Raw genomic sequence first — 13789 nt, forward strand, 5'->3', positions numbered from 1 at the left:
CTTAATACTGTTAAAACTCTTTCTAATGTATGCTGGAATAGATTGCAAAAGTGTCTTATGATTAGTTCCTCTTTTACAATTATATAAAGGGGACATTTGGAAAATTTGAGCATCTCCTCGCAGGTTTTCTTCAGCACTTAGCACTCTTGTTACTTTGGCATCTCTGTATATGATTTAGGTTTCTAGGACTAATTGATTTCAAGACTGAGAGTCACCTGAGAAACCTTTGATTTTCTGGATTAGGATTAGTCCTGTTATTTGTGCTTCTTGATAAGAGCTCTTGGTCTGCAAAGGATGCTGAACCTGCCATTATGCATCTTGCACAGCCCACTGGATGATGTGTGATCAATTTTCAGTTCTTCCATGGGTTATCTTGTCACATCAGAGGCAGTAAACTTTAAGCTCATATTTCAGTCATACCTCAGCCATGCTTCTGGATGACTGACAAATCTATTACTTACTGTCCTATATGCTTCTGCTAACTTTTCCATTGTATATGAAGGGAGTATGCATCTTAATTTTACACTTCCTAGATTAACAGTTGTGCAAAGTCATTTTATAATAAACAGAAGGAAATTCTCAGCTTTTAAAAAGGATGATGAATCACCAGTTCCAGTAATCGAAGCCTTTGCTCCTCTTAATTATATGTAGTATAAAAGAGGAAAATTAGAGAAGAAAGAATGTAATGTAATGAGTCAGTATCTAACAGTGTGAAAGTCAGTAAGAAAATGAGTGTATTGGAAGCACGCACAACAAAAAACAAATCAGAAGCTTAATGCAAGTTGAGAGCAGTTTAAGCACTGAAAAACTAAATGACTGATAAGTTATCTACTGAAATCCAATTAAAATATGATAATTACCTTTTCAGTTACCTGTGCAGTCCTCACAGTTATGAATTTCTGTATCATTTGGAAATTGTATCTAAAATTAGAAAATAAAAATATAATACCTCTTGTTTGATGTTAGCAGCTATAGAATTTGTTCCACAGTGATGATGCCCCCAAACTTGAAATATGTTGACATTCACAGAATCACAGAATGGCCAGGGTTGGAAGAGACCTCAAGGATCATGAATCTCCAACCCCCCTGCCACATGCAGGGCCACCAACCTCCACATTTAATACCAGACCAGGCTGCCCAGGGCCCCACCCAATCTGGCTTTGAACCCCTCCAGGGACAGGGCACCCACAACCCCTCTGGGCAGCCTGTTCCAGCATCTCACCACTCTCTCTGTAAAGAATTTCCCCCTGATGTCCAACCTAAAACTCCCCTCTCTCAACTTAAAACCATTTCCCCTCATTCTGCAGTTATCAGCCCTTTCAAAGAGTTGATAACATTCATGTAGGCTGTCAAAAACTTTCCCTATCCCAAATTCTTAGGTATGTGCTTAAGAATTATTATTGCATATATTAGCCTGTGAGTATACTATGCTAAATAGTAACAGTAAAGGAAAGAATTTTTTCCCTGACTGTAGATTAAAACTCCAGATTTTATTTACATTTGTTTACTTCATAATAAATTATGATTAGAAAACTGTGATAAGAGAAAGAGAAACAGGGAAATGTTTCTGTTCAAGGTCATTGAACAGGCTGGTAAGTTAAGGTGGAAGTAAAAATTTTTTTCTTCTGATTCCATATCCATTTAGGTTATACCACTACCTCATTTTTACTTTTAAAATGTTTCTATATTCTAGTATGAAAACTGATTTGTGAAATCAGTGTGTATCTCATACTGTGTATTTTAGTATGAAACAAGAAATGTGAGTATTCATAGCAGTTATAAATTTATTTTGGCGAGATACATATATATGTATGTATGCATTTTTAAAATTCTTGGTGATACAACTATTTCAAAGCTTTTAGTGCTAAAAAATAAATGGTTTGGTCTTTGAAATGTAGTTGCCTGCTTTGAGACAGCTTTTTTGGCTCTACATGAAATCATTCTATTTGTTTCACAAAATACAGCACTGTCATTTAGGAAAATACCAGTCCAGATGTAATAAATGAGGAAAGAAATAATTGAATCTGGTAGGAGAAATTTTGTTTGAAGCCTAAGCTGTTGGTAGGAGCAGTTCTGTGGTAGTTTGAACTACAGCATGTTGGCATGTTGTGCAGAAATTTGTGTATTTCCTTCCTGTGTTACTGAAAGGATTGGGAGGTAGGTAATGTTTTGTTAATCTCTGTCATGGTAGGGGTGTGCAGTCTATAGACTCATGTTTTCTGAAATCTATAGTGAAGTTTGAAATGATTTTGTGGAGACGTATCCTGAAAATCATTTCAAGTGGGTCTGTGAAGCTTGTTGTACTCAGATCGGTATACTTACACAAATTGCATAGTAGGAATCAAAGCTGGTTATTTGTTTATACCATATGAATCTGTGTGTTTGAGAAACTCAGATGAACTCATTTAGAGAAAGATGTTGTTACTGACCTAAAGCTTCTAAAAGCTTTTCTAAGTTGTAGAAGTGATTGGGCTGTTCTAACAGGAGTAGGAAGAGCTCTGTGGGTGTTGTCTGTGTATGAGAAGCAGGTTATAGGGTTTATAAGTTTAACAAGTAATGATGGGTTGATGGTTGGACTTGATGATCCCAGAGGTCTTTTCCAACCGTACTGATTCTAAGTTTCTGTGAAGAGGAAGCTGCCACTTTTCCAAGCACAAATGCTAGTTGGAGTCCTGGTCACTTCAGCTGGACTACCTTGTAATGTACATAGTTTGTCTTTGAGTTTTTCTTGTTATTAGAAAATTTATACACAAGTGTATGGGAAATTTTGTCTTTTGAATGGAATATGAAGTTCAAAATTCTTTCAGCTAGAGTATTAAGAGTTTCTCGTCACTAGTCTGCGTTGAAATAGATGTTTGATTTCACCAGTCGCAAGTTAGCTGAGCTTGGCAGGCACCTCCAGGGGTCACCCAGGCCACCTCTGCTCGGAGTGTCATTAGCTGCCATGGGCTGATCAGGGCAATGTCCAGCATGGTGTTAAGCATCTACAAAGTGGAGGGATACAGCCCGTCAGGGAAACCAGCTCCTTGTGTGATGTCTCCTGTGCTCACCTGACTTGTTGGATTGTGCTGTGTTGGTTTCAAGTGATAAAGGACTAAATTTATCTCAATTGATTGAAGCATAGCATTTGTTGCTTGATTTTGTTTTTTTTTTTTTCCTCCTACTAAATTGTCATCTTAATATAAATTTACTTCCTGTCATACCTAGCTTTGCAAATGCCTTCCCCTCCGCCCTTCATTCTGCTACCATTTTTTGAGCAATATTTATAATATCACAAGAATACATGAGCATGAAGATAAGTCAAGTATTCAAATCCTGATTACTGTCTTTCATTTTATTGTAATTGTTATTCCATGCTCTGAATTTCAGGCTTGGTTTAAAATGCTGGTAAAGAACTACATGTAACTGCTTCTCATTTTAAGATAAGTCATATAATAAGTTGGCCATCCCAGACATTTCAAGTATTGGACTCAACTTCATCTTCCTTCTTTTCCAGTTGCTGCTGTAGTGTTATTCTGTACAGCCCAGAGCCCACATAATATACCTCTGACTGAAGTAATTGGGCCAGTATGGCTCATGTTGCTACTTGGAACTGTACACTGTCAGATTGTTTCAACACGAACCCCTAAGCCTCCTCCCAGCACAGGGGTTAAAAGAAGAAGGTATAGTCTGTATTAAAGTACTTATCATTTAGGTTTGTTGAACTATTCTGAAGAATATGCATAAAGTTGTAGGGATTTACAGTCTCTGCTTCACAAGGGATGAGAAATTGAAGCTCCATTTTTATCTGAAACTTTAAAATGGGTGCTTGGTTAGTGCTCTAACATTTGTGCATTTACTAATTTGTGCACTGTTTTTTTTAATACATTAAATCTGATGTTTTTGCCTCAAAAGAGCTTGTGACTGAATACTGATGGAGTGACATATTACTGCAAGTTTTGCTTTAGAACTCTGTGCAGTACTGACCAGCAATCTGTGAGAAGTGTGTTAAAGGAGGTACTGGAAGCATAGACCTGAAAGTCTTCCAGCACTTCAGTGTATATGGTTTGCTACAGTGAACTGTCCCGTTACAGTGGGAAGACCTGCAATAGAGAAATTTTGCAGTTTTTAGCCTCAGAGATGAAATTTATCTTATCTTGTATTTAATGTTAAGACGATGAGTAACTGTTATCTTAGTTTTTTTAAATGGAGTTTGTTAAATCAACACGATAAACCTTAAGCAACGTCTTGAAATTTTGCTTGTTTTTGCATGTCTAAAACTGCTGAACACGTTATAGAAGTAGTAGATTGCACTTATAAAGCTACCTTCCAATTTTAATCTCTTCTGATGAAGGAAATTAAGGAAAGCAGCACATTTGGAAGTACATAGGGAAGGAGATGGCTCTAGTACCACAGATAACACACAGGAGGGAACAGTGCAGAGCTACGGTACAAGCACCTCTTACAGTATTGGCGCTGTCTTCAGAGATATCTGGCATGCCGCTTTCTTTTTATCAGGGTTTGTATTTATTCAAGGCTACATATGTGTGAGATATGCACTATCCCTTTTCCAGAGAAGTAAACATTAATCTGCTGATTAGATAAGAACAAAAAATAAATTGACAAAAACTTAATAGTAAACTCAGCTCAGTGTTTGAACATGCATTAACCTCTTGTTTTTTGACTTCTGAAATTGCTGATGAAATTGCTGATGAAATAACTGTAGAAATGCAAAGTGACTTTGGCTGATTTTATTATAATTGTAGGATTACACTTTGTAATGTATCAGGAATAAACTAGCTTGGTTTTTCAATTTTAATCCAATGAGAAAATTTTACTTTTACATTTTAGTTGGTTGCATTACTTGATAATTACATGGAGAGAATGCGCATAGATGGCCATCACTGTCATCAAATTACACATTTTTCTGAAGGAAAAACCTTCAGGACTCAAGCATGGCATTTAATCTGTCAGTGAGCTATGAAGATACATTTTCTAATGACTGGAAGAAGCATTTCAGCTTGTTATATTTCAGAGTGCTACACATCAGCATTTATTAGTAAAGTTGAATACATGCATATGAACTGGTACAAAGTGAAGAAAAGGGATACTGCAAGTTACTACATTGTTTTGTTCTGCATGCTGCATCTTAAATATTGCAACACTAATGTGTCTGTTGTATTCGTGATTCGTGCACTTAACCTCTGGTAAAGCTTTACCTTGTGTTACATTACATTCTGGAAATAAAAAATCTGGAAAAATTTTAAAAATATCTAAGAATGCTGCAGAAGTTAATTTGGTCTTTCTGTGTGTAGTTTAAGCTGGTTTTAACAAACTGTGAGCAATAGTAATAGACACCACAGCTGTTCTTTGTGTAACACCACATCTAAATCGGTCTCTGTGTATTTCTTTCTGGTACATTTGGAGTGTGATCTTGTAAACTTTTGAACATTATCTGCTCAGTGAAGATACTGATTTTCAATCAGTATTGTTGGACTGTTGAGGATTGTGGGAAGACTCACTTTCTTCCTTGCCTTCTTCACTTCCTTGGTGTGACTGAGAATGCTATAAGCAGCCTTTAGTCACTCTTCAGCTGCAGAGGTTTGTACGTCTGAGAATGAACCATGGCAGCTTATCCAGATGAAAAATAACCTTTTTTTTTTTTTTTTCCTCACAGTAGTTTCATCATGTAATTTTTCCTTTCCAAAGTCATGCAGATATTTTTATTTGCAAAGTGGGACTGGGAATGAGGAAGCAGGAATGCAACATGGAGAGCATGGGCTAACTGGCTTGAGATTGTGATGTTGCTGAAGATGTTCTTGTGAAACCCCAGTGCCAGGAATTTGTCCTTACTCCAGTTGTGGAAATCTTTAACTTCTAAAAAGCTTTGCAGCTTAGATGAGTTAGGAGAGTTTTTTGATAGTAGTTTGAGCTGATTGCCCAAAGCCTCAGTACTGTCTTAAATTATCATCTTTATGGATTTTGAAAATAAAAACTGTGTTTGTATGCAAGCTGGCGCATTGCTAATCTGCAGACAGGAAGAGGCTTGCAATCTGCTCCACAGAGCCCATGATAAAGTATCTTGCTGTCTCTTCTTTATAAGCTTATAATAAAATCTGATCCATGCAAATATGTAAAAACTGCCAAAAGTATTTCAGCTGATTTTAGAATCATAGAATGGAATCATAGAATCATAGAACGGCCCAGGTTGAAAAGAACCACAATGATCATCTAGTTTCAATTCCCCTGCTATGTGCAGGGTCACCAACCACCAGACCAGGCTGCCCAGAGCCACATCCAGCCTGGCCTTGAATGTCTCCAGGGATGGGGCATCCACAGCCTCCTTGGGCAACCTGTTCCAGTGCATCACCACCCTCTGTGTGAAAAACTTCCTCTTAAAAAAAAAAAAGTACTACTCACTTATTTAGAAATAAAATCAATAAAGAATTTTGGAACTAGATAAGGGAAAGTTCTATAGCTTTCTACAAGGGAAGCGGAGTAGCAGTTGCTGCTTTTTAAAAAAATAATAATTAAAAAATGCCGTTTAATGTTTCTCCTGGAATGCTTGAAGGTGGAAGGTGGAATGAGACTAAAGAAGATAAAGAGGGATGAAAAGTCTCAGTAACTGCCTTTTCTGCTTGTTACTTTGTCCATAGTCTTGCAGATTAATTTATATATATATATATATAATTAATTAATTATAATAATTAATTATATATTAATAAATAATTAATTATAATTTATATATTATTTTTATATATATATATATATATATATATATATATATATATATAAAATAATCCTTTTTGGATTTTCTACCCTAGCTGGTGGGTCTTCCCTGTGTATATGGAATACCTTATCTTAGGAACAATGTAAACCAGCTGTCCCAGTTCATATGATGTACGTATTAGGGAGGAATTTAATCTGCTGTGCAATTCAAGTTCCTACAGAGCTTCCTGAAGAAGGGCAATGCTTGTTTCCCTACAGAAGCAAAAGAGTAGATTAGATTCTTGATAGTTTCATCAAGTCTGTGTTTAGTGGTTCTGTGGTTCTTTTGTTTTATAAATGTAAAGAATAAAGTCTTCATTTATAATACTACTACTTTTTTTTCTTTTTTCTTTTTTTTTTCCCCAGAAGTGTTCTGGGAATTACTGAACACACCAGATTTTATTGCTTTCTGGGTAAAGATTTTCCTTGTTATTTATTTTGAAATACGGAAGCCAAAGTGAAATTCTGCTTTATTGTGAACTCTGTCAGTAAGGCAGAAAGCTGCTATTCCATTTTCATTCCTTCATCAACAATACTTTCCAATTTAGAAATGCAATCTTCCTAACTTCTGCTTTTGAAAGGCTTTTTTTTTTTTTTTTTTTTTTTTTTTTTTTTTTTTGTGGCATTAGATATTCTTGCTACTACATCTACTGATTAGATAGTGGCCTTGACTTTTAGACAGTGTTATGGAAGATGATAGATTGGTATTAGACTTCTCATAAGAATAATAATACTTAAGCATAATTGATAGGTTTGTTATTTAAAAACAAGCTTAATTACTGTGTTTGTTAGATACTATTGAATTATGTCACTGGGGTGTTACTGCATATATGGGAAAGCATAACTCACATTCTGGTTAGCAGACTTGTCAGTATGCAGAGTGAATTTAAACAAACACGGTCAGAAAGTACTAACAGAGCACGCTCACAGCTGTAAGAAATGAATGGCACATTTGCTTTGAGTTAATAACATTTTAACTTTTTTTTTTTTTTTAAGAATAAAACAAACAACTCTCATTTGTATTTGGGCTTCTGGTTCTTCTGTTGCCAAAGATACTGTGATGTTTAGTTGCAAAACATGGGTTTCCTTTTCTCTCTGTGCCTAATAATATAGTTTTCTTTTGGACACTGTTTCTTTTATAATGTTTATAGGAAAGAATAGTGAGTATTAATTAGAAGCTTAAAAATAAGCTTACAAACATTTCATCAGCTGTTAATATCTTTTTACTTGTTTGTGTTCATCTTAATAAAACTAAAACATGGGTTGAAAAGGGTGAACAGGACTTAGTCTGGAAAAAAATCATTAAATTAATGCTTACATTTGTTTCAAATATAGATCTAAGAAAGCGAAAAACTCAATAGATAAATCCACTGAGACTGATAATGGCTACGTGTCCCTTGATGGGAAAAAGACAGGTAAAAGCAGTGAAGAATGTGCACAGGCCCAGGAGCGTCTCTGTGAGGTGATTAAGCCAGAGGAGTCGGGCTGGAGCACCACAACCGTGAGAGAGACCTTCAGCACCCCCAGTCATCACAAGGTAAGTGTGCCATGTTGCTTTCAGAGCAGGACAGTTTGTTTGGTGATATGCAGGCTGTATTTGTGTGATGCTGTTGGTGTATTCTCATTTATGTTATCCTTAAAAGTATTTTAAATGAAATTAAGCTTAGAGTGCTGTGGCCAAAATCATGTTAAGTCTTCTGATGTCATTCCTTTTATATGTAGCCTTTCCTTTTTCTTGTCAGAGGCCCCTTACTGGCTGACATCTAAACATTCTTTGCTCTTCAGTAATTCAGTGCACAATTTCATGTGCTGTCACTTGTATCTTTTTTTCAGTACAGCTGAACAACACACTTTACTCTTTATTGCCTCTTTGACGCTCTTGGTGTACATAGGCCCGTCTTTGTGCCAGAATGGAACAAATTTCATATTATTGCAATTTGTAATTTTGAGTTTATTCTGAGCTTTTACCTATGAATCAGGAATCATCTTTTCTTTTGGTTTGTCCTCATAGAAGAGGAGGAAAGGACAATTTTTCTCTCAGTAAAATAGACATAGCTTCCTGAAGCGAGAAATAAGGATGAGATGGAAGCAGAATAAATGGTTATGAAGGAAAGGAGAACTTTTCTTTCTGGACTTGTTTATCTCCTGGATATACTGTTTTCATCTTGCGGTTCTATAGAATAGATTTTCCAAAGTTTTTTTTCCTGGCTCCATTATCATTTGCCTTCTAATGACTGCCATTACTGCTCTCTTACTTGACTTTGGCTCAATAGTATATATAATCATTGATCAATTATTGCAATGTTGTTTTTCATGATAAAATCAAAGGGAAAGGTTATTCTGCTGGAAGTATATGCCTATACATCTTTATAAAGGAAAGACATTCTGTGGGGGGATTTCATAGCCAACGTATTTAACAACCCCAATAAATATCTGTATGATTAAGTCAGAATGGGTGTGATGAAGTTCATCTCAGGGCAGTAACCTCAGTCTTTTGGTCTGCTCAGCAGCAACAGTTGAAACTGTGATTCATTTACTGTGATTCAGTTGTCTTCATTGAAGACATTCATTCCAAGCATTTTGCATTCTTGATGAAATTCAACAAATGATGATTTTTTTAAGGGTTTTAGTGATGAGTTTTCTACATGCTTAGCATCATGTTGTATACATGTTTGCATTAAAGAGAAGCTGTCAGAGGCTAGAATAGACTCCTCATCTCTAACTCCAAAGCATAATATATACATTTTGTTGCCACCTTGAAAAATAGTAGATAAGCCACCACAGGCTGTATTCTGCATGACCCTCCCTCTATGCAGCTCATCTGTTAAGAAAGTGAGATGAGTTGACACTGAAGCATCTCAGAAGCCAGAGCTCATTATGGAAGAAAAATAGATGCCTGAATCGCAGGGGTGAAGGGATCGTCTGTCATTTCACTGATGACTGTGCAACTCTGCAGGAAATTTTGCAGGGTTGTATGCAGTGGTGTCATAATAAATGAGAGTATACAGAAAGTTTCTGACAGCTGACCAATCTTCTATGCGCTCTCTTCTTCCTTTTACTGTCAGGTCTGGTTTCACTTCAGTTTAAAATCAGGGAAATAGTGTGATAAATTTGTTATCTTCCTTTCACAAACAAACCTTGTGATGTTTTGTAACTGAAAGAGGTAAATGCTGACTTTATACCGTATGTATTGATAATTAAGCGTGACTGCTATCACAAATTTATTTTCTCAACCTTTTTGGATATCCTGCATTTAGGCCTTCAAAATGTGAATGCCAGCGGTCATGAGCTAAATGTGAACTAGCTACTCATTGTCTGAGAACTGTTTATTTTGATACTACAGTTTTATTTTGTAATATCTGCTGTATCACTTCTTACAATTGAAAATGCAATATTTACTTTAACGAGGCATACATAACATTGCAGAAAGAAATTTGATTGTAATAGTTTATAATCGGTAAGTATGAGTGTAAGTCTTACTAATACACTACTTCTTGCACTAGGAGACTCACAGGACTGTGACCAATTTATCAGATGAAGTTTCTAGTGAGGAGGGGCCTGAAACCGGGTACTCTTTACGCCGCAGTGTAGAACGCACTTCTAGTGATGGCGCTCTTCGAAACAGAAAATCTCACCATTACAAGAAACACTATCCTTTGGAGGTATCTATTCTTCTGTTGCCACTTTTATGTAATTTGACTGAAGCTCTAGGCTTGTTGAGTATTTTTTTTTTTTCTCCCATACTGTGTTTTAGGATTATGTTAAATTGAAGCCATGTTAGTGAAGGAGAGGGATTCCTTTTTGTATAACAGAGTTTGAACTGTGAGGTTTTTATTCAGCTGAGCTTTGTCAATTTTTTCAATTTGTTGTTAAGATCCTTTGATATATCTTATACATCTTGCAACAGATTTCAGTTAGCTCTATTGCTATCTTTTGATAGCAGGTATCTCTTTTGAAAATGTGATTCGTTACAGAAACAGCACTAGTTGGCAGTAGTAGCATTTTCATCATACTAGTGCTGCTGCTTTTCTCCATTTACATCGTATTTTCGATTCATCAACCTTCTTGTGAAGTCATCTGATAGTTTGCCTGTTTTTTCATTCCTTCATGTTGAAAGCAATTAAAATATTGTCATGAAATCTCAACAAAATTGTTAGTGTTACATTGCAACAAAAACCTGAAATTTTAAGAGATTTACTAACATCAGAGCTAAGAGGAGGAAGGCAGCAATTCCGTATTAGTAGAGTCATTAGTTGTAAGGGTTCAGATACTGAAAGACAGAAGTGAGGGAGGGCTTTTTTTTTTTCTCTTAATTCTAAAGGATTTCCGCTCTTTTTGCTGATGGTATGCAACTTAAAAGATAAACAAAACTTTGAGGTTTTTGCAGTGTTTTTTCTTTTTAACAACTGTACTTGCCCCTCTCCCCCCCTCCTTTTTTTTTTCCCAACTAGGACTATGAGAAAAGAATGTGCAGAGTAATTTTGGTTCTGACAGGAGTGTGCTTGTGGGTGGCTCTAACAGGCAGAGCATCATAAGCAAGCCTTCCACTTGATATAAATAATGCCTTCTTAGAAGGGTTCATATAATGCTGCTTTCTCTGATAATAACTACAAAGTTTTGAGGTCTATATTTTGCATAAAAGCATTCACTGTTTTTCTATAATTTGCTTATCACAAACTTCAGATTGAGAGATCTAGAAGACTGATTCATTTTTAACTGTGTGATGTCCTATGTATGTTTAGTTTAGACTTTCTGAACATGGTAATACTTGGAAATGTTTCATATTGCAGAAAATGTCTCTTGACTGCATTCTAGTGCAGCTGGACAGATGTGATTGCAGATGATTTTTTTTTCCATCTTAAATTTGTTTTCTTTTCCAAAAGGTGCCTCAGAGCTGTAAAATTCTAAAATGTTGTCTTGGGAGGACTGTGTGTAGATACCTTCAGAAATTCAAAAAACATGAATTTATTCTGTGTGTAGTAATAATTCACACTTTTTCCCCCTATCTTTGTAATTGATGCCATGGAACAGGAAGCTTTTCTGTGTTGTTAGCAGCTCTTTTCCCTCAACGTGTTTACAAAGGAAATGAAACAGTAGTTTTGAAAACTGAAAGCTTTCTTTGTATTTTAAAAAATAAGTGTGTATATATATATATGTATATGTAATATATACATATAAGTGTAAGTGTATGTGTGTATATGCATATATATAAAAATATATATAAATAAGACAGTGCTTTCAGCTTCTGTCCTGTTTTCCCTTATTTTGATGTTTGCTTGTCAGTTGTTGTTTGAGGTATCGCATTTTAATCTTCTTGCTTCATTCAGTTCGAGACTTAGCACCCTGTACTGACCATGTTCTATAAAGAATCAATATTTTGGATATTATCTTTGGTATTGGAGTTCTATCATTTCACTAAAAAGAGCTTGGAGCAAACTTCTGCTATGTATTTCTTTACAAAATAGATTGCATAAAGTATATGAAGCATGGTTTCCAGGAAGAACAAGTAACTCTTCTTCAGCTGGTAATGCATTGCAAGTCATATTAAATTAATAGGCCTGCTGCAGTATTTCTTAATTGTGTTTTTCAGTGAAGAAAATTGGGCATAATCTTGAGATAAACTGTAGTAGAAAAAAAGGAATTTTGCTCTAAGAAAGGATGGAAATTGGCAGATGATAGTGATGAGTAGGATGGTACTGCATTTAAGACCTGTCTTGCAGAAAATTGGTTCATCTAACCATTGAAAGGAGCTTAGAGGTCTTCTTTTCTTCTGAAGAAAACATTAGATTGCAGTATGTGTATGCACTGGGGTATTTAAGTCTCTCAAGTGTAATGTTCTTCTATGTTATTATGTAAGTAGTGCACAAAATTTAAAAATAATGAGGCATGCTTGCTTCTCAACTACACTTTCTTTAAAATAATTAGTTTTTTATGCATGACTGTGTAGATCACACATCTACCCAGTACTGGTATGGATACTCTCAGTTATTCTTTCTCTCTACACCTATTGCATGCCTGTCTTCAGAGAAGCTCACACACTGTCTTTGGGAAGGTACATGAAGCTTAACAGTGGACACTGAGAATCAAATTGGTGTTTTTATAGATTATTATAGGCAAATAATTTTAAAATGTACTTCCGGGGCATACCAGCATTTCTTTTAGAACTAGGAAAATGATGTCCACATTGCTATTGGGTGCCTTGGATCTTGGATAGCTAGGATTATCTGTCTCTTCTTCCTCCAGGACCTTCTTTTTTCTTGCCCATTTTTTGAAAGAATCCCTCACTGTACGGTGAGTAGAATCTGGCAGTGCAATTCTGAGTCTGCACCTGAAGGAGACACAATCTGCAAATGCCTATCTGCTGTGTCACTGTACTTCAGGCTTATTTTTTTTATTCCACATATTCCCAGTTTCTGTGGATGAAGCTAAAGAGGAAGTCTTTGTCCTCTAACTCCCTTAGTCTTGCTTTAATCTGATTTATCCTTTTGTGAATTTTTTTAAAAGCTATACTAACAGGTTGGAGAGGGACAGATATGTTAATAACTAGGTAAACCAAACAACATGGGATAGAAGGACAAAGTGGCAAATCAGTTTAAAATATTTAGTGAATTAGGCTTTTCTCGCTCTACTTTTCTATACTAAGTGCAGGTCAGTGTATATGCCTTTAAGCCTTACTTAATATCTTCGATATTAATTCGATATTTAATATCTTCGATATTTTCACTAAAATAATGAAGCTGTAATGTGTTTTAGGAGACTTAACTTATCACTCATTAAATCAGAAGTTGGAGACAGGCTTGATGATTGCTCTAAATTAATGAATTTTAAAAATCTGTAGAACAGTTACTTCTTCCTAATATGTGTGAATTGAGTCTTCATTGTGTGACCAATCCCCCATGAATATGAGGACCACGAACTATTACTTGTATGGTGTCTAACTGTGCAGTAAACATATAATACTTTCTGATTTGAAATGTAATGAGTGGAACATAAAAAACTGATGCATGTGGACTTGCTACATTTGAACTTACTAACTCTTCTG

General features: G+C 35.7%; 1 protein-coding gene across 6 annotated transcripts in view; it reads left to right on the plus strand.

Annotated features, from left to right (window-relative positions):
• PHTF2 (putative homeodomain transcription factor 2) overlaps positions 1 to 13789 on the plus strand; it is a gene marked incomplete at both ends in the record, with an annotated part of 44980 nt that overhangs the window by 17790 nt on the left and 13401 nt on the right. For all 6 annotated transcript variants that reach the window (XM_079549146.1, XM_079549148.1, XM_079549147.1 and 3 more), the window contains 4 exons: positions 3497 to 3662; positions 4334 to 4498; positions 8083 to 8284; positions 10251 to 10409. In XM_079549146.1, the coding sequence (XP_079405272.1) occupies positions 3497 to 3662; positions 4334 to 4498; positions 8083 to 8284; positions 10251 to 10409 (692 nt within the window). The remainder of the gene's footprint in view (positions 1 to 3496; positions 3663 to 4333; positions 4499 to 8082; positions 8285 to 10250; positions 10410 to 13789) is intronic.

Source organism: Tetrao urogallus (assembly GCF_951394365.1).
Source record: "Tetrao urogallus genome assembly, chromosome: 1".
NCBI lineage: Eukaryota > Metazoa > Chordata > Aves > Galliformes > Phasianidae > Tetrao > Tetrao urogallus.